The 26197-nt window shown below is 49.5% G+C and overlaps 1 protein-coding gene across 1 annotated transcript in view; it reads right to left on the reverse strand.

The window, feature by feature from the left end:
* Ltbp2 (latent transforming growth factor beta binding protein 2) overlaps positions 1–26197 on the reverse strand; it is an 88040-nt gene that overhangs the window by 45780 nt on the left and 16063 nt on the right. The window contains exons 3-5 of the mRNA XM_059279535.1: positions 21428–21651; positions 9640–9659; positions 848–1038 (exon numbers count right to left, since the gene is read on the reverse strand). Coding sequence (XP_059135518.1) covers positions 848–1038; positions 9640–9659; positions 21428–21651 — 435 coding nt within the window. The remainder of the gene's footprint in view (positions 1–847; positions 1039–9639; positions 9660–21427; positions 21652–26197) is intronic.

Genomic DNA, 26197 nt, shown 5'->3' on the forward strand with positions numbered 1-26197 from the left:
CAGCACCTGCTAAGACCTGGACACCCAGTCTGTGGTCAAGGTAGGGCAATGTTTGCAAGAAGTGCCCAGATAGGCCCCCTTAGGCTCACGCTTCGCGCACACTGATACGTCCTGCCGCGAGAGGAGCCATTCAAAACCGCCCTGGCAATTCTCAACTGTCTAACAGAATATTTCGTTTTACAGTTGGACTGAGGCAGAGCGATATCCAGGGCGCCCTTCATCACACAGCCAAAGAGTGCAGACTTAGGCTTTGAGCACAAGGCCAGAGAGTGGAACACAGTTCCGGCTGGCAGAGGGGGGGGGTTCCCAGGGGAAATAGAGGAAGATAAGGCCTGAGGAATGGGGAGAATCAGGTTTGCGGGGAGGGATCTGGTTACCGGCTTCATTTAGCAGGGTGTGGCGAAGCCAGGGAAACACCAAGGAGGAAGCGAGGGCGGCAGGCAATGGCGGTGTGTGTGGTGACAGGTGTCCGGAAACGCTGGGGGTTTCCTAGAAGCAGCAGCTGGCTGCACGGGTCCAGGGTTGGAGTTTGCAGAAGGATAGTGTGGAAGGACGTGAGTCAGGGAATTGAGGCCCCAGCTGGACATGGAGGAAGCAAAGGCAGACCAGAGATGACAGAGCAGGAGACGGCAGACTGCCGTCAAAGTCCTAGGGTCCAGATGGATTAGTTTGACACTCTGGAACTTGGCACAAAGCGAGTGCACCAATACTGTTTGTTGGCTGGCTGAAACAGTGAAGGACAAGGTGACAGCTCTGTCCTCTGAGGGTGGAGGCGGAAGCAGAGGTAGGGCAAGGATGGGTCGGATTTAGATCCTCTCTGCTCTCCTAGGTCCAGATGCAACCTTACCCCAAGGGGGTGAGAGGTGGTTCACATGCGATGCTGGCTGGGTGCCATCTCTCAGCTCAAGTCCTGGTCCCGAAGGCAAGGCGTTGGAAGTCAGCTGGCCATTGGCATCAGCGGCCGGGTAACGACGAACGGTCCTGGACAGCCCTGTGTGCTGCTGCAAGGGGCGGGTCTGGCTGAGGCCATTCAGGGTCCTGTGGAGATGACCATGGCCTGGGGGTTTGCATCCCAAGAACGGCATCTCTCGGCCCTCCATCAGCTGGCTGCCCTCAACCCAGCACTTGCCCTAGAAGAATGCGCTCCATTAAGGTGCCTTCTCCCCACCCAGACATGGCTGATTCTAGATGGATAAGTGCCCAGATAAAAGGACCAAGGGTGGCCAGTCTTCTAAGGGGGAGGACCTACCCCTGTTGGAATATTTAGGAAACCCAGCCTCTCTGGGCCTCAGGACCTCTGACTACAACATGAAGCATCAGACTTTCCTGTGTAGTTCTGGTATTCTGGGAGTCTTGGAGAGTCCACTCATGGGCCAGCCCAGCACTGAAACCGTGGTCTGTGCCCAAACCCTGCTATTTTTATCCCTAGTGCTGGGGATAAATCCCAGGAATGTGCGCATGCTAGGCAAGCACTCTATCACCGCTACATCCCCAACTCCATTTAAATTTTTTTTATTTTGAAGCCTGGTCCAGGCTGGCCTCAAATTCACTGTCCTCCTGCCTCAGCCTTCCCAGTGCTGGGATTACAGGTTTGCCTCACCACCACACCTGGCCCTGCCACTTCTCCATATAAGCCTCTATATAAAACATGTGGAATAGGTGAACAACAAATATATATGCACAGATCATTCAGGGGCAGAGTCTAGGATCTATCTCCCAGTTAATTAATATGAAAATAATGCAATGGCCATGTTCAAAGAGAAAAAAAGAGTCCATCATCTCCCATCCCAACACAGCAGATACTTTTGCCTATTTTTCAACCTTTGCTCACATATATGATTTTATAAGAGTATCATCAGCTGTAGATACAATTTAAAATTTTTTACTTAACATTATGCTCTACTCCATGCAATTACACACTTCCCCCCAGATTTATCATTTCCCATGCCCTATGGCTGTTGATCTGAATCACAACTCAGAGACATACTCCTGTTGCATTTTTAGATGGTTGTTTTTCACTGTGGAGAATCCCACACGTGTGATATATTTTCTCCTGTTAAAATATTCCTTTAGGGTCGACGAGATGGCTCAGTGGGCAGAGGCACTTGCCACCAAGCCTGACCACCTAAGTTCGATCCCTGGACCACACGCGGTGGGGGAACAGGCTGCTGCAAGTTGTCCTCTGATCTGCACGTGCACACCATGCGCCCCCACAAACAAACAAAAAAATAAGCGTAAATTTTACAAAAATATTCCTTTAGGGGGGTTAATTGTTCCATTTAATTGTTTCATTCTATATGTTTGATTTGTGTGTGTGTGTTTATGTGTGTGCACAGTTGTGTGAAGGTGCATATGCACACGTGTGCAAATGTATGTGGAGGTCAGAGTTTGACACCGGGCATCATCTTCCTCAATTACTTTCCAGCTTACTTTTGGAGATAAGTTCTCTCGCTGAACCTAGAGCTCGCCAGTTGGGCTAGCATGGGTGGTCAGGAAGCCAATGGACCACACAGAGCAAAGTCACGTGTGCAGATGGTGATGATGATGATGGTGGTGATGATGATGATGATGGTGATGGTGATGATGATGGTGATGGTGATGATGATGGTGGTGGTGGTGGTGGTGGTGGTGGTGGTTGAGACAGGGATCTCCTGTCTCCACTTCTCTAGGGCTGGAACTACAGGTGTGTGAGCCCATACCTGCCCCCGCCCCCATGATTGAACTCAGCTTCTCTCGATTGTGTAGTAAGCCCTTCAGCAACTGAACCATTTCCCCAGCACTCAGTTTTTAATAACTACTTTTATTTAGCCATTGTACTTTATGTGTTTGGAAAGCTTTTAATAACAAACATTTTGAAGACAGTTATGACATTAGGATGAACTCAGTTCCTCAGGCTACCAAGACGGTATCCAAGATTGCAAACATCTTCAGCTTTAATATATTTTGGTGTATTGTTTTCTGAAGGGGTCATTTCAAAACATGTAAGTGTCACAGTACATACATGTATCAAACATTACATGGAACCCCATTCATATATATAATTTTTATAGGGTTTTTTCATATCAGTTAAAATTTAAAAGTGGGTTTAAAACTGAATAAAGTGCATAAATGTACCACACAGAGCACACACTCACTAGCGTAGCCTATAATAGTAATTATTGTTGTTGCCATCATCATTATTGAGAGTCTGCTATGTAGCTCAGGCTAGCCTCATAATTGTATTTTTCCTTTACAGAGCTGGGATTACAGGCATGTACGGTCTGCTACTTCCCGTCTTATTTTTAAGTTTTGTAATACATTAATTGAATAAGCATAATAATGACATGTCAGTGTTGCTTTTCTCTCCTTTTTAAATTTTAATTTAAGAAATTATTTTTGTGCAGGCAGTGGTGGCACATGCATTTAATCCCAGCACTTGGGAGGCAGAGGCAGGCGGATCTCTGTGAGTTCAAGGCCAGCCTGGTCTACAAAACTATTTCTAGGATGGCCAGGGCTACACAGAGAAACCCTGTCTTGAAAAACAAAAGACAAAAAAACAATCAGAGCAAAAAAAATATATTTTTGTGTGTATATGTGGGTGGCTATGTGTGGGTATATCCATGTGAGTACAGGTGCCTGCTGAGGCCAGAGGCATCATATCCCCTGGAGCTAAAGTTATAGTGATTGTGAGATGCCTGTGGGTGCTGGGAACTGATCTTGGGTTCTCTGTAAGAACAGCATGTGCTCTTAACAGCTGAACCATTTCTCCAACCCTCCCTTCATAGATACTTCTGAGGTTGAAATTTTGTTTGTGAATATATTTATTGCTTGTTCTTTGACAACCCTTTGAATTGTTTATCTCATAAACTTGAACAGATCTTCCACATGTTTGTTATTGGAGGGCCTCTACTGTAAATACTCTAGCATTCTGACAGTGGTATGAGAGCCACTGTATACAGAACAACATCTGGACCATGGTGGGTGTGAGGACATGTGAACATGGAAGCTGAGAGGGGCCAAAGACTCACCCAACATTATAAAACAGCTAAACCAGCACACTGGGATTCCAGATAGACCACCCTGACTCCAGAGCCCATGTTCTGTGTCAGCCCAGACCCCAGTGGAAGTCAGCCGGGACTGAGGGGTGATCTGCACTTGTCAGGTCCCACCCCATTTCTCCCCATTGGCTCCCGTGCCCTAATAGGATATGGTCTGGGACCCTTGCTCCCTCTTACTCCAGAGCGGTTGGTTCCATGTGCTCAAGCCATGAGCACTCTGCTGATAGAAGCTAGACTTGAACACTATCAGATCCTGGTTACCTCATCTATCCCAGGCCCTGCCCCAGGCCCTATGGCACAGACCTTGGCTCCTGGGAACCTCAATGCTGCTCTTTCTAGAACCTTCAGCAGCAAATTCTCTTCCTGCTTCCAGAGTTTGGGGGTTGGAGTAGGAGAGGTCCTGTTAGCCATGCGGAAGTTCTAAGAGTGATAATGGTCTGGAATTGAGACCCAAACCTCGGGCCCACTCCTCTCAAGAGAAGGTCAGCACAATCTGATACATCAAAAGCAAAATCTTTCCAGTACTTCTGAGAGACACTGCCCAAGAGAGCTGTGTGCAAGCTGGTGCATCACTAGACACTTCAAAGATCTTCAGGGCCAGTTGAATTACTTCTCAGAGCAGCACGCTGGGCAAGCAAGCTGGACTCCCCTAGTCTTAGAGGGAGGGGACCTGGATGCTTAGAGGAGAAAGGACCAATGTGGCCTCTTCCAGCAGTGTAGCCTTGAGCATATTGCTTAGCTCCTCTGAGCCCAGCAGCAGCAACAGCAGCAGCAGCAGAGTTAGAAAACAGCAGAGTTAGAAATACCTACTTCACGGGGCTGTGGAGAGGACCGAGAGAACAGGGAGTCCATGCAATACCTTACGAATACAAGTGAGCGCTCATAAGAGGAAAAACATGACAGAATTTTCAACGGGGCAGAAGAGTCAGCTACCGTTTGGACTGAATAGCACCCCACCCTCAGCCCCACCCCAGTGAGGAAATGTGACCCAGTCACATTTAAAATTCTTCTCCACTTAAAAGGAAGAAGAAAAAAGTCCAAGCATCCTTATACACAAAGGGCCAAGTGTCTAATCTCTTCTAACACATTTTTTTTTTTAAACGATCTGGGACCTCTTCTGAACCCAATCCATTGTCATCCACTGATGTGACAGGGAGAGTTAAATGACAAAAATCCAAAAAGTCGGCTGACTGAGGCTTACAGCAAAGTAAACAAGGAAGCCCCAGTTCAGCAGGGAGAGCACAGGCATAAGCTGCTACATTCCACGTCCACCCCATCCACATTCACTCTCCTCTGGAAGCACTACTCTGTCTAGTTTACATACATAGCAGTACTTAGGGCTCCTGTACTGTTTTGTTTGAAAAGGGTCTTTGATGATAAAAGGAAAACATTTAAATATCAACACATGGTATGCAGAATAGCTCTGGGTGCTGTTGCTAAGTACCCAGCACTGAGCCAGGTGCTTTAAGTTGCACACCCTATCCTTGCTACTTTAGAATGAGAACAGTAAGTTGAAGAATAACATGGGTACTATACTTCCAGTGAGAATAAGCTCTCATTGGGCATGATAGTGCACACTTTGAATCCCAGAATTTGGGGGGCAGAGGCAGTGGATTTCTGTGAGTTTTAAGCTAGCCAAGGCTATACAGTAAGCCTCAAAAAAAAAATTCTCCTTCCTGCTGGTCTGGAAGGAACTGTAAACAGTGGGCATGAGAGTTCTGTGTATGTGTAACTATGCTTTTAAACTTTTTATGTATATATATAGATACATATATATTGAATTCTTAGACAATGCTTTATACATCAGGCAGTATATTTCTTTTTAATAAAACCAAATCCTTACTCTTTCCAGAAACTCTATTTCATAAATAAGGCAATCAAGGCTCAGAAAAAGGTGTGGTAAACGTGTGGAAATGTCTAGAACCCAAGACGGACTGTGAGGATAACAGAGTCGCAGGGCTTCAGATGCAAAAAAAAAAAAAAAGACCTTACCTAGTAGAGAGACTCCAGAAAGCCTCAGAGGTCGGAGAGTGACATCCGAACTTGTGCGGAGAGGATGGATGGGGGTGCGGGATCTAGAGATGCGTCGTGAACGCGGAAAGAGCGTGAGAGGAAAGGAAGAGGGAGGGTGGAAACACACGGTAATACAAGGAAGCAGGAGAGACTGAAGGGCAGCCATGGTGGGAAGGGCAAGGGAGGGTCTAAAAAGAACAAAATATGACGATGGATGTTGCCGGTTGGCTTTCTGTCAACCTTACACAAGCTAGAGTCATCTGGGAAGAGGAAACCTCCATTGAGAGGAAGCCTCCATCAGACTGGCCTGTAGGCAAGTCTGTGGGGGTATTTTCTTGATTAATGGTTGGTGTGGGAGGGCCTGGCTCCCTGTAGATGGTGCCACCCCTGGGATCCCAGGTTGTATAAGGCGGTGGGCTGAGTAAGCCATAGAGAGCAAGCCAGTAAGCAGTGTTCCCCACGGGCTCTGCTTCATTTCCCGCCCCCAGGTTCCTGCCTTGAGTTCCTGATTAGGAAAAATAATGTAAGAAACGCATGGAGGTGGGACTCATCTTTAGTGAGCACAGTTCTGAAAGTGCAGAACGGAGAGGACCAGGGGAAAAGGAAGCGATGGCCATTTAGTGCCCAGCAGGTGACGGGCATCATGCTAAGTGTTTAACACCATTCATCACTCGCTCACTCAAACAACGGTGATCAAAAACCTCTGCTTGGCCCAAACCACCTTAAAAAAAAGTGAAACGACAGATGAGCAAGCGGGGTGTGTGTGTGTGTGTGTGTGTGTGTGTGTGTGTGTGTGTGTGTGTGTGCAATCATGTCACAGACAAAAAAGAAATTATCACAGTATCTAAAGAGAGGACAGGTTCTGAAAGAAAACCCACAAAAGGGAAGAATAAAAAGCTCAGAGGAGGAAGTCCCAAGTGCTCGGACTCTCTGCTTAGGAGATGTACCAATGAAAAATTCCCCTGAGACAGCGTGTTTTAATCCACCAGACTAGCAAAGCTCCCAAAGTTTAATGACATACGTGTTGTTGAGACTGCAAAAGCAGGTACTCTCAGCTGTCGCTGGCAGGAGCGGAGCTGAGAGAGACCTCAGAGAGCAACCGGACCATGCTGGCTCTTGGCACAGGGCAGCAAGGCTTTGGGCCTGATGGTCCACCTCTGAGACCCGTCTGCAGGTAAACCTGCGTTGGCGATGCTGCTGCCCTCCTGACCCTACGGAGCCTGCTGCTTCCCCTTAGCTGCAAGGGTGGTGGCCAATCCCTTAAACCTGTGACTTCCGAGTCCCATTTTTGGCCAATGGGAACTACCTGAGAGGGTCTCCTCACCATGGCTACACAGCTGATCGCTGCCCCCAACGGGAGGCCGCAGCCCCCTTCTCTCAAGGTAGAACAATTGTGAAAGCTCCATCCTCGATCAACCCAAAGCTTGGTTTCCTGGGGACTCCTGTCCCTGGCTGGCTGTCTTTACTGTCCCGCTCTGCTCCCCTCTCTCCTTGTAGCACTTCTTCACCTCGAAAGGACCTGTCCCAAAACATGCGTCCATGTCCAAAATGATGCAAGTATAAGGCTCTTCAGAGCAGCACTGTTTTGAATTAGCAAAATAGTTTGTACGGAATAGAAGTAATTGAGTGACCTCCAGTAGAGGAGCGGTTAAACTAGAGATGGCCGCAGGATGGAGCCAGGTGTCTTTAACAGCTCTTTCATATCAGGAAGGAACACTCTCCAAGACATATTGAAATGTGGAAACACAACGGCCCAAATCCCACCTCCTGGCTGTCTTTATACAGGCTGTGTCCTAACAATGGTCTTTACATTTTTAAACGGCTGGAAAAACAGTTAAAAGGCTGTTTCTTGACATGAGAAAATGATATAAAATTCAAATGTAAGTTTCCATAAATAAAGCCTCCCTGGAGCACGGCCACTCACACTGTCTATGGCTGGTTTTGCTCTTCAGCAGCCGGGTTGAGTGGTTGCAGAAGCCATATGTCACAGGAAGCTGAAAATATTTACCATGTGGCCTTTTATGGAAGAAGTTTGCTGACTCCTGGTGTAGAGGGGGATGTAAAGTTGTTAAAAAAAATTACTGAAAATACAGATGCATGTTGTGCATATTTATAAAGCAGCCTTAGAAGGAAACCCTGGGAAATTAATGATAGTGGCTGCTTATGAGGGAGGGGCAGGAAGTGGGAACTCAGGTTACCTGGTAGGAATGCTTTTTTTTTAATGTGCATTGGTGTGAAGGTGTCAGATCCCCTGGAATTGGAGTTACAGACAGTTGTGAGCTGCTATGTGGGTACTGGGGATTGAACCCAGGTCCTCTGAAAGAGCAGCCAGTGTTCTTAACCCCTGAGCCATCTCTCCGGCCCCCCTATGAAGGTTTAATGAACACTTCACTCTGTGCAGGGCTCTGTATCAGAAATACACATCATGTGCATCCTCTCATGTAGGCCTCTCTATAACCTGATTCCCAATTTATGTCCACGCTCCCTACTTTGTGATTGAAAACAAACAAACAAACTAGAATGTATGGAAGGTCTACAACCTGCAGAAGGTTGCAGGATTCGTGATGCACAGAAGCCAGGTTACTAAACCACTTCATCCTAAATCCCCTCTCCTTTGTTAATTATTACCATTTTACAGATGAGGACACTGAAGTTTTGAGAAATAAAAAACAGATTTGGATCCATATTCTTGGGCCTCTTACACCCTCCTATGGCCCCCAGGAAGCATTTATGGGGCTGGAGAGATGGTTCAGTGGTCAAAAGTCACGCATGCTGCTCTTCCAGAAGACTCAAGCCCTGTCCTAACATCCATACCAGGTGACTCACAGTCACATGTAACTCTAGCTCTAGGGAATCCCACACACTCTTCTGGCCTCTTTGGGCACCTGGATACGTGTACACACACACACACACACACACACACACACACACACACACACACACACACCCCTGCTGTAGGATGTTCTGTATGGCAAATATGTTGCTGATTGGTCAATAAATAAAACACTGATTGGCCGTTGGCTAGGCAGGAAGTATAGGCGGGACAAGGAGGAGAATAAAGCTGGGAAGTAGAAGGCTGAGTCAGAGAGACACTGCCAGCCGTCATGATGACAAGCTGCATGTGAAGATGCCGGTAAGCCATGAGCCATGTGGCAAGGTATAGATGAATAGAAATGGATTAATTTAAGCTGTAAGAACAGTTAGCAAGAAGCCTGCCACGGCCATACAGTTTGTAACCAATGTAAGTCTCTGTGTTTACTTGGTCAGGTCTGAGTGGCTGTGGGACTGGCGGGTGACAGAGATTTGCCCTGACTGTGGGCCAGGCAGGAAAACTCTAGCTACACACACCAAGTAAATCTTTTTTTTAAGAAGCACTTATACATGCCTATTACTGGTTGGGTACTGGGTCCCTAGGATGACAAACACTCTTTCCCTCTCAGATCCACTGGAAGCTGGGCAAAGTGACCAGCACCCAGCAAAGGTGAGGAGCCTCAGCAGGAGCCAACATTAGTCTCTAGGCTCTATTGGTAGTAGAAGAGAGGGGAGGGAAGAAGGCCAGATAGAAGGCTTCGGCTGTGGTCTGGGCTACGGGGGGGGGGGGGGGGGGGTCTGGGATGGAAATGTTGGGGCCCAGATTCCTTCTGTTGACCTGTTTTTGGAAGCAGAGACTCACATGTCCTAGGCTGCCCTTGGATTTGTTGTGCTGCTGAGGATGATCTTGAACTTATGACTCTCCAGTCTCCAGCTCTCAGATGCTAGGGTTACAGACTAGGAACCCAGATTGCAACCCAAGAGAAATGGGTAGCGGGGCTCCGCTTGCCACATGATATGTGTTCATGCCTCAAGCTGAATCTCAAGGCAGAAACCCAAGAGGCCAGACTCAGACCAGTCAGTGCTGCAGCCACAGTGGAAGTGTGTGGGGGGAGGGTGTGTGTGCAGGGGGAGCTGATCTCGCCAGGGGAGAGAATGTCGACCAGGGGCCCCTGCTGAGCTCAGGCCCAACTCTGCTAACACCTCCCACCGTAAGGGGGAACATCTGCTAATGAACAGCACGGTCTCAGCTTTAAGTCACATTCTGTAAATCCTCCAGCCTTCGGCGCCTGTTACTACTTGTTTGCTAGTACACGATTGAACAAATGAACAAGCAATAAACTAATATTAATGGAAAAATGTGGCAACAGATCATCACACTTCACTCAATAGTCCAGTTCACTCTTTCCATGGCGTGTGTGTGTGTGCCTATAGCTGGGTGGGTTTGGGCTTTCTGTTTTTTTGGTGTGAGGGTTTGGTTGTTGTTGTTTTTTTTTTCCACAGACACACAGGCGATCATCTTAGTTTCTGCTAAGAAAACTGTTTCCAGCTAATTCCAATCATGAGATTAACTGTATCGATGGCTCATGGTATCCCTTGAGACTCCCACGTGCTCTGATACCTAAACAGGTTGAGAAACGTAAGAGTGAGGAGAGAATAAAAAAAGGAAGAGCCGGGCGGTGGTGGCGCACGCCTTTAATCCCAGCACTCGGGAGGCAGAGCCAGGCAGATCTCTGTGAGTTCGAGGCCAGCTTGGGCTACAGAGTGAATTCCAGGAAAAGGCGCAAAGCTACACAGAGAAACCCTGTCTCGAAAAACAAACAAACAAATAAACCAAAAAAAAAAAAAAAAAAAAAAGAATCCATTGGGGTTGGGGATTTAGCTCAGTGGTAGAGCGCTTGCCTAGCAAGTGCAAGGCCCTGGGTTCGGTCCTCAGCTCCAGAATAAAAAAGGAAGGTGGGCAGGGAACATGGCCTAGCTTTGAGGCAAATCAGGGGAAGAGGCTATGCACGTGGCCGGAAGGTGACAGCCAGAGAAGGGGACAAGGAGAAAGCAGCAGAAAGGAGGTGGTTACAATATTCTTCTGCTTCGTGACTGCAGGCCCAGCTCCTTGCAAGTTAACATGTCCTGGATCCTGCCCAGTGACTCTGGCTTCCGGAGGATCTGGGCCCGCAAAAGGCCCCAAGGGGAAGTCTGGCAGATCACTGTCCTGTCCCCTCCTGGCTGGCCAGGCAGGCCTCACATCCACACCAGGATCAGATGGCCCCTTGCCATGCCTCCAGGAACCTAGATAGACACTGAGGGGCGGTTTTCTCAGTGGGCAGTTCCTAGGTGGGAACCAACCCCAGCTGTTGCATGGTGTATACTGGGGCTGCCACTTCTGTCGCCTATCCTGAAAGGCTGAGAGCCCATCCTCCCTAGGTGTCCCCCAGGTGTCTCAAGGTCACTCCGGTTGCTGCACGATGTATCCATTCATCCAAGCCTTCGGCCTCACTGCCCTTCTTAGCCCAACGTGGCTGCCTGTGAGTCACACTCCCTGCCCTGAGGCTCCGGGCCTCTAGTTCTTTCCACGGCCACGCCCAGGTCTGAGAGGACTGTAGGTCTGGCTTACAGACCCCAGAGGATGCCCGGGCCAAGATTTGGGTTAGGGGTGCCCCATGGGGAGGAGTCCTTCCTGGCCTGAGCCTCTCCTACCTCCCCAGCAGCTGGGGGAGAACACAGCATTTCCAGAAAGGCCCGTAAGTACCAAAGGGAGGGAGAAGTTCTGTGTGTCCTATGGGATGTTGGGGAAGGGGACCCCTAACCCCTGGCTGAGGTCACATCCCTACCCCAAGGACAGCCCTGAAGCAGGTGTTGCTGAAGATCCTTATCCCTCTCCTCCGCTGACGGCAGAGCATTTTTAAGGCAAGCAGTCTATCTTGTAGGTCATGCCCTCAGCAGGCTGACCATCTTTACTCTTCTGCTGCCTGGAAACCAGGCTTACTCTTGGGGTGCCTCGGGGCAGAGGTGGGAGGAAAAAGTAGCCTGAGGGACTATTCAGTGCCCAGGAAATGCCCTTCATTTTCTACCCAGAGTGCCCAAGTGACAAACTTTTCAGGCAATGGGCATTCTATTCTTCTTCAAGAGCTTTCAGCCTCTTTCTGGGCCCAGCAGGACCACCCTGGAGCTGACTGAGCCAGGAACACAGACTCTCCAGGAGAGTAGGGACTGAATCTTACCCTCTATATCTTATGCAGACTCAACACATAACTGGGGACCCAGCTGCTGCCCCCAAATATTGATGACATTGAACTTCAAACTTCGTCATGATTCCCCTAGCTGTCTCTCCACTGGAGCCATCCATCCATCCCTGGAAAGGCCTTGTTTCCCAGTCAGGGCCTTGTGTCATCTGGAAGACTTGTCAGCTCATAGGGAACCGAGACCTCATGAATTCATAATTCAACCTGGCCAAGGTGTGCTTATGATGTCCTTGAAAGGGCACAATCCCATTGGGCACTGTGGGAAGGGCACCTGGCCTACGGAGACAGGGAGGCAGGAGGCAGGAGACCTAGTCAACCTGTTGCCACAACGGAAGCTGCCTCACATCCCTCAGGAGGATGCAGCACAGTACCAGGGTGTGACGACCAGAAGACAGACGGGATAGACTTTAGCCCTGTTCATCCTGTTACTTTTGATGCAGGGAACCACACAGACATCAACGCACAGTGGCCCAGCGACAAGGTCCTGCATGTGAGGCTGTCAGAAGATTCCAAGAGAAGGGAAGCAGGATGTCCCAGGGGTCAGGAAACGCATGGCTGAGTACGCTGTCCAACCCAAGTGCCCCAGGCCTCCTAAGCAGATGTGGTCCTGAGGCTGGAGCTTCCCAGAGTTGTGGAGTGTGAGCTGGAATAGGGAGTGGGAAGGGCAGAGAAAAGGGTGACCACCGAGGGGCAGATGCAGAACGGGCAGGTGGTGATGCTCAGTGGGGAACAAGGACTCTCTGGTCAAGGGGAAATGGGAGGAATCACGCGCAGAGCTAGCTAGAAGGCTGTCCTCTACTAGAAAAAAAAAGTGGCCTCCTTCTGGGCTCTGCCAGGCTGTGCTGAGCATTTCCCATATGTTAATTCATTTAATCATCATTAAAGTCAGGACACTGATCTTCTGCCTAGTTTATAGGGAAGCTAGGCAAGTTGTGTAAGGTCACACAGCCAATGAGAAACAGAGACGGGTAGACACTGATGTATAATGCTGTGTGAATCTGCTTTGCATCTGAGGTATAGAAGACCTGGTCTGGACCTTATCTTATAGAACTCAGCGTAAAAGAGAAGCCTTGAAGAGGTGTTGTGCCAACCCCCCTCACACACACACCCCAGGAACTAATAAGAAGATAGGTCCTTTAGCTGCTCCTGTTGTCCACACGGTCCGGGGATGCCCCCTCCCTTCTCCTTCCCACTGGCAGCTCTTCCAGATTGCCAGGAACCTTTAGAAGCGAGGCACGAGGCCAAGCCATCCCAGCATTCTTGTTACTGCAAAGGAAGAAAGAAAGACGAGGCAGAAAAACAGGAGGATGAAGGGAGGGACAGAAGACAAGCAGGCAAGCAGGCTGTCCCTGGACAAAACCCTGCCTGTGTCTGTTCAAAGCTCAGCCCCCTTTTGAGGATCCTCCCCTGCAACTGGCCTGAAAAATCCACTCAGGACACACAGAATGCACGGCGCGGGGGGGGGGGGGGGGGTGTGTGAACAGAAAGTGGGTTCACACCGGAGCTTGTTTAGTTTGGACTGTCTTTTGGGAGATGAGACGGTGGGAGATGTGGGAGCAGTTCTCTCTTAAGATGGGTTGTCACAGGGCAGACAAGTGGGAATGCTGAACTCAAGGATCAAAGGTGTGGACAGCCATGTTGCTGGAGACCTGCTCGAGACCTGGGCCTCCCTGGGCTGCTGGCACAGGCCATCTGCTTACGCTGTAGGAAGGTCACTGCTCTCAGATCCCCGGACAGGAAACCAGATGAGCTGAGGTCAGGCTGTAATGAGATCCGTCTGAGAGCATTTCCTCCTCTGGCTATCTGCTGTCCCAGCCTGGGTGGCTGAGGTGAGCCATGGTCCTCTCTGGGAGGCACAATTCTCCCTCCAGACTCCATTTGGATCAAACACAGTGGTTCTCCCTTAAGGCGGTTTTGATTCCTGCAGTTTCATTGATTGCTGACTGCAACTACAAAGATCAACCATAGTCTGGAAATATTAAGTGGTGAATTCCAGAAATAACGCCTAAGTTTTAAATCCCATGAACCTTTCATCACCTGTTCTGTACTTTGCCAGAATGTGAGTTGTCCTTCTGTGCAGTGTATACACACTCTATATGCTACCTTCCAGTAAGCCATTTAGTACCTGTTTCAGTCGCCGGGTTTCCTATCATGGTGTCACAGTGTTTGTGTTTAAATGACCCTTGTTTTACTTAATCCTGGCCATGGAGTATAAGGGTGTGTGCTGGCAATGCCATTGTGCCAAAGAGAAGCCATAAGGACAGGGAGATGTCTCTGTCAGTAAAATGCTCACCACACAAGTGTGAGATCCTCAGATCCCATGTAAAAAAAGCCAGGTAAGGTAATCCCAATACTGAGGGTGCAGAGACAGACAGGAAGGTCACTGGGGCTTACTGGGCAGCCAGCCTGGTCAAATGGGTAAGCCCTGTGTCCCAGTGAGAGACTCTGTCTCAAAAAACAAGGAGGACAACTCCTGAGATGTGACAGTCAAGGTTGTCCTCTGGTTTCTACAAATATAAGCACATATGTATACACGTACCCCCAGACACACACATACACAAAAATATAGAAGGGAGAAGCCGTAGATGCTATTGAGTGAAACTCGAACATTCTTGATTTAATAGTTGCTAGGATCTACAAGGCATCTATGCATGAGATTACAAAGAGGGAAAAAAATATTAGCACTAATGTTTTTGTTGCATCTCAGACTGCAAAAGGCATAGCCATCTTTCTCCAAGGAAGGGGCCCTGGAAGGGTGCAGCCTCACTGGTGACTCAGATCCAGATTCCTACAAGTAGCTCTGATGTAACCCAGCACACATGGGTGGACAAGGGAGGCAGTGGTCAGAGCTGAGGCGCCAGGGTGAGAGCTCTGTGTGGGCAATCGGCTGGGAGCTCCAGAGGTTTTGATTTATAATCTTTGTTTTGCAAGGCTCGGGGATTTTTTCCCTTCAAGAAGCACTCAACTTCCTTGAATTTTAGACCTTTCACAAATATTTTTTTAGGAGAAATGAGAAGAAGAAAAGCCACCACCAAATGCCTGCTGCAGCTATTCACTTCCACCATGAATCAGAAACACAAAACCACAGCTCTGTGGCTCACAGGGGAACTATGCATTTTCACAGTTCATTACTGGGAGTCATTTAGCCCTGTCAGTGTCATCAGCAGACAGACAGGTGGACACACACGCACACACGGACATCCCTCTAGGTCTTGAAGGCAAGAATCCTGGGTTCGCATACCTCCCATTCTCTCTTTCTTATCCATTTCTAAGAAATTACCCGGTTCGGCTTAGGTCTCTCCCTTAGGCACTCCCTCGAGGTGGAGTTCACGTGTGTGTGTGTGTGTGTGTGTGTGTGTGTGTGTGTGTGTGTACACGTGTGCATCAGATGGGAAAGAGTGCTGATCCCGTGAATGCCACACATAGAAACAAGTATATATTTTAGAATCTTTTTTCCCTCTCTTTCTCTGTTATTCTAACACCACTGGACTTTGCTGAAGCAATTTTCACCTGGGAAGCGCTCACTGGTTTTTCTGGCAGTGCCCAGTGAACTAACTGATGGCAGATTTACAGATTGAGTAGCTGGAAAAACTACTGGGCCCATAAATCAGAAACTTCCTCCACATGCCTGGCAAGGGGTGAAACCTGATATAGATGTGAAAGCCTTGAGCTCTAAAGGAGAAGTCTTGGAGCCTGGGAAACCACCAGGACTATGGAGACACCAACCCCCTGCCGCTCTCCACCCAGGCCCTGGTCTCTCTCTCTCTCTCTCTCTCTCTCTCTCTCTCTCTCTCTCTCTCTCTCTCTCTCTCACACACACACACACACACACACACACACACACACACACACGTGCTCCCTGAGGGCTTTGCCCACCTTTCCTCTCCTCTTGCCTCTTTGATCCTTAGCCTCTTCCTTCCAAATGAAAGTCCTCGAGGCCTTAAGTCCACCAAGTGCAAGTGTGTTTCGAGGTAACGCGGGTTGCCCTCCGTTTCCTCACTGTGGAGAGGCAGAACAGCCTGCCCACAGGACACTGTGAGGCGGCTCCGTGTGTCCGAGGCTCTTCTACCTGCCTGGGTGGCCCCCTGACATCCCTCTCAGGTCACACTAGGTCCTGGGAGGCTTCCTCACTCTATGCTACCCATTGGGGACTTCCAGGAAGCGATCAGAGGAGGAAAGTAAACGGAGGTCCCATCCTCTCACAGCCTCCAGACAAGCACTGTAGGCTGGCCCCTGAGGCAGCCTCGTCCTGCAGCTGTGCTACTCTGGGTCCTAGCAACTGCTTCTCGTCCCTTAAAAGGAGACTTGATGTTGCTACCCAGTTCCACACCCTCTCATTTTCCCTCCCCCACCCACACCTTGTTAAACAGACCCTTTATTAAACTGCCCCACAGAGCTCCCTCGGTTCTCCAGATCCAAACAAGAAACACTCCTCACTGTGGAGTACTGCACCCTGAACTGTGTGACACAGCACTTTCTCCTAGGTCTGTCATCATTCAACCCATAGCCCCGTGCGGTCAAGCATGAGCCTCAGAGAAGCGAAAAAATACCTCCCACATCCCACAGCTGGCGGGCAGAACCATATGAAACTGTGGTCTGTCTGACTTAGGAGCCGCACTCTCAACCCCTGTGCCTTCTTGTCCCCAGTTTTGGGTTAGGTGGAACCCATAAAGCACCCCAGCTTCCTCATTAAGACTCCAATGGAGGTTAGATTAAAACAACAACCATACTACATTCGAAAGACCCACAGTCTAAATTCTGCATTACCACAACCCTAAGGTTCAACCCTTATCCTAATACCACACTGAAGGCATAATGCCAAGCTCACTGTAACCAGCACACTACCGTTAAACTGAAATAACATCACCCTAACCACAACCCTAGTCCTCCTAATCTTAGCCTGAACATCCCCCACCTTAGCCGGAAATCTAGACCCACTATTAAAGTGCAAGGAACTCTGGGGACCCTCTCTCGTCTTTGCTCCCAGGAGTTGCCTAACTTGCCCTCATTTATACTCCAAGGGTACAATTGATTAAACAACATTTGTACGACATCTACTCCCTACCTAACACTAAGCTGGAGACTTTCATGCAGGAATCACAAGGAGGGTCAACAGTGGGGGTACAGTGAGTCTTGGTGGTGGTGGTGGTGTGGTGGTGGTGGTAGTGTGGTGGTGGTGGTGGTGGTGGTGGTGGTGGTGGTGGTGGTCGTGGTATGGTGGTGGTGGTGGTGTGGTGGTGGTGGTGGTGGTGGTGGTGTGGTGGTGGTGGTGGTGTGGTGGTGGTGGTGGTGTGGTGGTGGTGGTGGTGGTGGTGGTGGTGGTGGTGGTGGTGGTGGTGCAGGCTGTAGGCCAGTAGGAGGCCAATAGCTTGACTCTCAGCATTTGTAAAGGGCTGGGACTGGGCCTTGAAGAACCCTTGCAGTAGTTTGCGACTAGACTCTACAATCTGTGTGTTAGAGGCTTGATCCCCAGGGTGGTGCTATTTGGAGTTGGTAGGATTTTTAGGAAAGGGTAGGGGGTGAGGGACTAGTGGGCGGCCCTTCAGTCACGGGTGGGAAGGGATACAGCATCAAGGGGGATCTTCCTCTTCATCTTCTGCTTCCTGGCCATGAAATGACCATGCTTCACCACACTCTCTCTGGCTTGGCAGCCAGAGGTCTGAAGCAGTGGATCTGCTCCATGTTGGACCAGAATTTACAAAACTATGAGTCAAAAATAAACCATTTCTTCTTATAAGTTAACCACCTCGGGTATTTTGTTATAGTGATGGAGAGTTAAAACCAAAGCTATGCCGGAGACCTGATAGTCCTCAGCTCTGAGAGGTCTTAGAAAGGAGAAATACCCAGATTGCATCAGGGATTTGGGAGTCTCCTTGGACTAGATGTCCTCATTTGGACTTACAAGTGGGAAAAGGAAGAGGGGATTATGGGAAGTATAATTTGACTGTCTGCTCCCTGAGGGTAGCAGATGGATTCTGGGAGACTCCTGGTCATTGCTCTTCTGAGCAAGCTGAGGCTTGCCTCAGCAACCTAGACACGTGTGCTCTGGGTTAGGTATAGCAGGAGGAGATCCCTTCCATCGTTCTCAAAACTGTTCCCTGAACCTCAACCCAGTCAAAACTGGATCACATGACCTGGAGTACATCTGGGTTTCACTGTGTAGTTCTGGCTGATCTGGAACTCTCTATGTAAACCAAGTTGGCCTGGAACTCACAGAGATCCACCTGCCTCTGTCTCCGGAGTGCTGAGATTAAAGGTGTGCACCACCCGACAAGCCCAGTCTTTTTATATTTTACACAAGTGCACCCCAAGGCCAGTTCTGCCCTGCCCAGGGCTGGACTCTGTAAGTCTCAGATATCTCTGTTTGCTGGCTAGATGCTAACATGACAGAGGGCCAGAAATCCTTCCCCATTCAGGGAGCCCAGAGAGAAACTCGGGGGTCAAGTCCAGCTGAAGAAGACTAGCTTGAAGCAGCATGCTTTGCGGGGGAAATGGGAGACAGTGGCTTCCCTTCTCACCTCTCCTGGGAAGAAGCCAAAACTAGAACCACATATCAGTTGCATTGGGCCACAGGCTGTACAACTGTGCCAGGCTAGAGCAGTGTTTCCAACCACCCGGTCACTAGGGAGGGGGTAGAGGGTCAAAGGACCCCCTGTAAACCTTCAGCTGGCCTTTCTACACTTAGACAACTGCCTCTGCTAACAGCAAGGAAGTTCTCAGCTGAAATTAGAGAGAGAGAGAGAGAGAGAGAGAGAGAGAGAGAGAGAGAGAGATCTTTTCCAGAGCAGTAAGTCGTTGTACCTGGGAAAATAAACCCTTTCCACTGACTTATCTTCTCTCATGTGTGTGTCTCTGTCTCTGTCTCTCTCTGTCTCTGTCTGTCTCTGTCTCTGTCTGTCTCTGTCTCTGTCTGTCTCTGTCTCTCTCTGTCTCTCCCAATGTTTTTCTCTTCTCTACTCAAGTCCTTGTGGCTTATGGCTACCACACTAAACACTGGAGTCAGATACCACACAAAGCTCCCTACCCAGCTTGTCTCGTTTCATCCCCCTGGCGATCCTACCAGACGGAGACTATTGGCTCTGAGAGATTAGGATGTGTACCTAATGTCACACAGATGGTGAGTGTAAATTCAGAACAAGGGTCAAGGCTTATCTGAATCCCAAATCCAGGCACGAGCACCCAGGACACGGAAATGTGGTCTATAGACCAGCACATCAGCTAACATCACCTGGGACCACGTAAGAGACGCTCCCTGCTGCAGACTGTGGAATCAAAAGCCGTGTATTGACAGGTTCCCAGAGGTCAGCTTTGAGGTTAGATCCTTGTCCAAAGCCGTTTCCCATAGCCCACGTGTCTCCTGTAACCAGCCCCATCTCCTGAAGCCCTTGCTCAGTTGGTACGCAGGTGGGCAGGCCCCCTGCCCAGCCAGGGACAGCAAGGCACATTGGTCTCCATGGACATCCTGCCTGCTGCTGTGACTTTCCAGGACCCTCCCTCTCATCTACCTTTAAGTGTGCATCTAAATGGTGCACACGTCCTAGCCTCTGCCTAGTGCTCTTCTGAAAGGGCTTTGGCCGTCACAGTTCCTGAAGGGTTGTCCCTCCCCAGACATCTCACCCTCCCTCCTACTCCTCGAATGTCCTCTGGGTCATGTCACTCCTTTGTCTGGACAGGCAGAGCCTTGTCCAAACTGCTATCAGGACAGAGGCCAGCAGCTGCTTGAGAAACCTGGCCCGGCTCACAGGAAATGTTTAGCACTACCAGGCATGCGGGATTTGGCCTCTCAAAGCAAAACACAGCTGGGTGGACAGCAGCCGGCAGTGGGGTGCTGAGACATGCCCAGATTTCATGCATGGAAGCCTCAGGGCAGAAGGGGACGGGACTGGCCTAGAGGACGCAGTGCGTTAAGGACACCACAGTATCATCTGGCCTGAAAGCCTGTGGAAGTTGAGGATGGCCCCACGGTGGACCAAAGACTTCACTCAGCCTTTAGCTTCTGATGGTTCCTACACCAAGGACAATATCTCTAGGATACAAACCACACACACAACCTAGACTTCTCACCTTGCATCATTCATTTACAAATCGACTGAGCACCTTTACTGTGTCAGGCATGGTGTTAGATGTCAGGGGCAATGCATTCATGCACAAGCAGGAACAAGCAGCCTTACTCTCTGAGTGGTCCCACTTCAAGGAACAATGAACGGCCTATCTGGAGGAAATGTGAAAGTGATATAGAGGGAAACATGGTCCTCAAGCTGGCATTTGGCATGTGCCCTCATGTAGGCCTATCTGCTTGGGGCTCACAACCGATAACAACCAGTGCAAGGGCCAGGCCCCGCCCACCAGCTCAGAGCCAATCCCAGGCCCTCTGTATTGTGCACCCAGACCCTTGGCTCTGCCCTAACATCTGCAGGCCTTGGCCATAGATGACTATTGGGTTTTGATCTGGAGCTCCCTAAGCCTCAACTTGAGCTCACCTATCATTTCTCCCTGTTTCTGGCTGCCCTTGGAAAGTACATATCTGGGTGCTCAGCCCCCCAACTCTCCTAAGCATGCCTTGCTACCCCAGAGTAGCCTGCCTGGGGCTCCCGCTTTCAGTTGCTGGGTAGCTCCGGCCTCTCCTTCCTCCTCTTCCTGCTACTCAGCAGGTCTCTCTCGACCTTTCCGGCGAAGGACCTGACCTCAGCAGTCAGCCTTCCCCTCCTCCTGGTTCTCTTGGCTCTGAGAGGGCAAATCTGTTTTCCCCTTAGTTCAGCAAGACAAGCTGGGCTGCAACATTTCCGAAAGAACTTCCTAAGTAGATGCGAATGGAAAAACCAACCTAGACAGCTCAACGCAAACAGCCTCCTAGAAAGGGACCAGTTTACAAAGTTCAGATTTCCCGTCCTAAGCGAGAAAAAGGTCTAGCCAGATTTGGGGTGGGGGAGAGGGCAAGCAGGGATCGCTGCCCGTCGACTCCCTTTGCTGATTTTAGACTATTCACTTTCCCCACATGTGCCTCCTCCTCCCTCGAAGAGGAGAAGTTTGGTGGTGAGTGAACAGAATGGAGTTTCTTTATTCTAGTGAAGGAACATATCAACACCATAGAGAACACTGGAGGAGGGGGAAGAAGGGAGAGGGGATGGAGGAGGGGATAGGGGTAAGGATAAAGGGGGGATCTGTAAAGAGCTGATACACGAGCTCAGTGCTGTTCCGAGCACATATAGCCACTCATTTAATCCTGACAAATCCGTGACATAATAGTTAGGTTTGTTGCCTCCTTACTGATGAGCGACTGTCCCACCCCCAGAAGGAGACTTACCTGGCTGCTGCTGGTGGTGGTGCTGGCAGCTGTATTCTGGTCACAAGACTTCCTCTGGCTTCGCTGTTCCTGTGAGGGCTGGGTGCCCCCGCCACTGAGCGTCTCGGCACAGGCCTGGCATTCTGGGGGTCAAATTCCTCCTCAGGGATGACTTCTTCACAGCGTGCCCCACGGAAGCCAGAACGGCAGACACAGAGCTGGGGCCTGCTGCAGGAGCCCCGGTTCTGACAGGGAGGCTGGCACACAGCTAAGGAAACAGGAAGAGAACAATGACAGCAGAGCCAGGGACCATAAGGCCGTGGGCCACCCACCAGTCTTACATCCTAGGGGCCTCTGCCCCAGGGAGAGGACCTGGCCCGGCTGCTCACAGACATGGAAAGCCCAACAGAAGGCTTCTGGGACCATTTCTCTCCCTGCTACCCACAGGTCTCCAGGATGAGTATGGCTTTGAGTTTTGGACAAGAATTATTTGTGGAGTGGGCTCTCAGCACACCACCAGAAGGGCCCCTGAAGGGAGAAGGACCACCTGGCATCCTATTTATGCTTAGATGCCCACTCCTATTGGGCTACAGAAACACCAAGTACAGACTTTTTTTCTTGTCTTCTAGTAGGTTCAGAACTTAACAATAAAGATTGTTACTGAGTAAATTATCAATAAATATTGAATGAATGAATGAATGAATGAATGAATGAATGTCTTTATAGGAAAGGTTTGGCATTAGTCTAAAAGTCAAATGTCTGTTGTTTGCCTGTTTGTTACGAGCTATACAACCTAGACCTCACTGAGCCTATTTTCTGGAGAATCACCAGGGTGGGCTGAGGAGGCTAGGAGAATCTAAGGGCCCCTAAGATATCACCCCCAATCCGTCTGTATCCTCTGATAAGCCCGCTCTTTATCTCCAACTCAGTAAGACAGAATTCTGGCTTGGGCATTGGGATGATTCTGCCCAGTGGGTCCTAATGCAGACTACAGACAGGGTGGAGGCTGAAACTAGGTGTTTTCCTGTAAGCTGGTTCTCAACCTGGGGGTCAAACGACCCTTTCAGAGGGGTCGCCTAAGACCATCCTGCATATCAGATATTTATATTATGATTCATAACAGTAGCAAAATTATAGTAGCAAAGAAAATAATTTTATGGTTTATGGTTGAGTGTCACTACAACATAAAGGGTTGAAATGTTAGGAAGGTTGAGAACCCCTGCTCTAAGCCTTCATTACGAGCAGCTGCTAACCCTTTAGGGCATGACTTCTCTCTTCACTGGCCTTTCCCACCTTACAAAGGCCAAAGACAAACCCAATGATCTGCAGCCACCCAGGATCCCCTGCTGAGGTCCCCATTGGGATACAAAGCCAAGCCACTTTCTCCAGGACCTCCGTGGAGAACAGGTGTGAGCCCGTGATCTAGGTCACTCCGGGCATTCTAAAACAAGGTCTCATGCACCTGCCTTTCATTCACGCAGGAAGTAGTTGCGGAAACCCTACTGAGGGCCCCACCATGAAGACTAAATCATCTTTCACATGGCGTCTGCACTCCAGTGAGGGAGAAGCCGGAAGCAAGAGAACAACAGTATGACGTAGCGTCAGGCGGACAGAAGGGTGACGCGGTGTTCCAGGCCATTCAGCTGAAGTAGCCCAACACTTCACTGAAGAGGGAGGAGTACCAGTGGGAGTGAACTGGAAAGATTTGAGCAGACTTCCAGAGGCAAGCACACAGTCCTGGAGCCTAGAAGGAATGCGGCATGCTGGGGGAGGTGCAAGGGGTCCATGGAGGTTACAGGCTGGTGGGGGTGAAGGGAGTAGGCAAGGTCATTCAAGGTGGGGGAGGAAACAGAGACCTTGTTGCCTCAGTCATTCTAAGTACATTTTAGAAACCACCAGACGCATGGCTACTCAGACCACACGCCTCGGGGAAGGGGTTCACGGGAAATCCCTCTGAAAGGAATTCCATATTCCAACCACAGGCCAGTTTAGATGAAACTCTGTGATGGTATATTTTGGTTGTTAGCTTGACTGGATCTGGCCAAATATAAGGAGGTCCACTGCTACCATCTAGGTAAGTCTCCTCCTGGGTTAGAGGGAGATAAACTACGGAGCACATTTGTAAGACATTTTCTTGATCCAGTTATTTGAAGCGAGAAGACCTGAAATGTGGGTGGCGTCTTCCAGCGGCAGCCGGATATAAGGAGGCCAAGGGAAAGCTTGGTTCTTTGCCTGCTTGCCTTCTGTTGTCTTGCTGGCAGGTTCATCTACCCTGCCGTGTCTTGAGCTCATCTACTCTGCTGCTGCTCCCAGTTCTTCACGGGAATCAGAAGCCAGTGTGGACTGAAGACCTGTGGTTCTCCAGGAACCCTCCAGACCTTCACTGCTGGATGGGGACCACTGAGGCACCCAGCCTCGTGGACTGAGCTGCTACTGGGTTGTCAATCTCTTCAGTGTGAAGATAGCTGTTGTTAAACTACCCCAACAGTATCCTGCAAGCTAATTTAATAAAGCCTTTTAATATATGTTCATTCTATTGGTGCTGTTCTCCCAGAGAACCCTGGCTAATATACTCTCCAAAATTCGCATCCATGCCATCTCCCTTTGGGAACCTTCAGCTTCTTTATCCCCACTGAGGACCTCCTAACTCCGACCTCTTGAACACCACTTGAAGTCAACCCTCTGTGGCTGAACTTGCTTTCTGGCTTCCTACCTGGCCACCTGCCTAAGAGCTACCATTCCCTCAAAGTCACCACCCCATCCCCGATGACCCATCTTTCAGTGGCTGCCTCCCTCCTCTTTTGAACAAAAAGCAAAAGCACTTCCTGAGCATGCCTCTGACTGAGCTCGTCTGCGGATGGGTTTCTCGGTTTCTCGTGTGGTGTCTCAGTATCCCCATCGACACAGTTAACCCTTAGGAAGGCAGTGACCTTTAGCTCTCGTCCACGGATGGGTTTCTCGTGTGGTGTCTCAGTATCCCCATCGACACAGTTAACCCTTAGGAAGGCAGTGACCTTTAGCTCTCGTCCACGGATGGGTTTCTTGTGTGGTGTCTCAGTATCCCCATCGACACAGTTAACCCTTAGGAAGGCAGTGACCTTTAGCTCCTAGCATACAATAGCACAACTATCTTCTTTACTCTGGCAGTTACTCTCCAGTGGGTGCTGACAATACAGAACCTCTTTTAATCCTCTCCACAATCCTTTGCAGCAGGTATGATTACAATTTCTATTTTACCCATAATGGCTGTGAAAGTCAAGGAGGTTCAGAGGCTTGCCTAAGGTCACCGAGCTAGATAACGGAGCCAGCATTCAGTCTTTGACTAAACAGCCCACCCTTACTCTTACCCACCACCTCCCAGTATGACCTGCATGGCTCTTTTTCCTACAACCTCTGAGCCCTGGCTTGGAACATGATGAGACAAAAAGGATGTATTGGCTTCAAATTATGCACCAAGGGGGCCATTGGAAGGGAGCCCAGCCCCGGGGAAGATGCACATCCCAGGTTGGCCCTGGTAGGTAATGAAGGCTCCAGGCCCATTTGTCCTTCTAAAGAAAAGCCACGCGATAAATTTCAAATTTTGAGGGAAGATGTGTGCCAGCTCATGCATCTGCATTGGTAAGTATTCTTTTCAATGTACTCACAAGGTCAGCGACACTCATACAGAAAGGACGCACAGGTCCAGGGGGCAAGTGTTTTGTTGGCCAGAGCCTCTAACTCGGGCTGGTTAGAGTGATGGTTAGGGAAGGTTTCCTAGAGTAAGTGATGCTGACCAACCATTCAAAGGATGAGATGATTGGAAAGCCTGCCCATCAAGGTATTCAAGGGCCAGGTACCCAATCAATAGGTAGTTAGGGGAGTAACAGGAAGACAGCTGAAGGACTCTAACCATGAACTAGATCCAAGGTATCTTCTTTGGTGCCTCGGTGCCCCTTTCTTTTTTTTTTTTTTTTTTTTTTTTTTAAAGATTATTTATTTATTTACTATGTATACAATGTTCTGCCTGCATGTATGCCTGCACGCCAGAAGAGGGCACCAGATCTCATTATAGATGGTTGTGAGCCACCATGTGGTTGCTGGGAATTGAACTCAGGACCTCTGGAAGAACAGCCAGTGCTCTTAACCTCTGAGCCATCTCTCCAGCCCCTCGGTGCCCCTTTCTAACAGATCCCTGGTCCCCATGTAAGCAGGTAATTCCAGAGAATTATAAGTCAAACCCTTCCCCAAACACAAAATGCCACCCCAAGATCTTAGCCAATGCCTAAGACATCCTTCCACCTCTCCAAATATAACTAGCTACCACCTGCCCACCTGCCCAGGCCCCTGTATGCTGAGGACAGTTTAGCAGGCAAATGCTGAGGAAGGCAGATATGCCCTGGGCACATCGTGAACCTGGTTTTCTTTTAGGAATGGAGAAGCCACGTGGGCCCACACCTCTCCTCCAGCAGGGACCCCAAACCTAGCATGCATGAAAGGAGGGTCATATAGCTCCCACCTTTGAGCAAATGATGCTTGCATCAAAGGTGGGCTGGATTTTGTGTTTGTTTGTTTTTGACTTTTTTGTTCTTTTTTTTTTTTAATTTTATGTGCATTGGTGTTTTGCCTTCATGTACGTCTAGGTGAGGTTGTCAGATCCCCTGGAACTGGAATTATAGACAGCTGTGAGCCATGATGTGGGTGTTGGGAATTGAACCCAGGTCCTCTGGAAGAGCAGTCAGTGCTCTTAGCCGCCGAGCCATCTCTCCAGCATCCCCCCCCCCCCCCCCGCCCCAAGGTGGCTTTTGATGTAAGATGGCCTCGATTCTCCCCCTCCC

The sequence above is a fragment of the Peromyscus eremicus genome, chromosome 14, assembly GCF_949786415.1.
Source record: "Peromyscus eremicus chromosome 14, PerEre_H2_v1, whole genome shotgun sequence".
NCBI lineage: Eukaryota > Metazoa > Chordata > Mammalia > Rodentia > Cricetidae > Peromyscus > Peromyscus eremicus.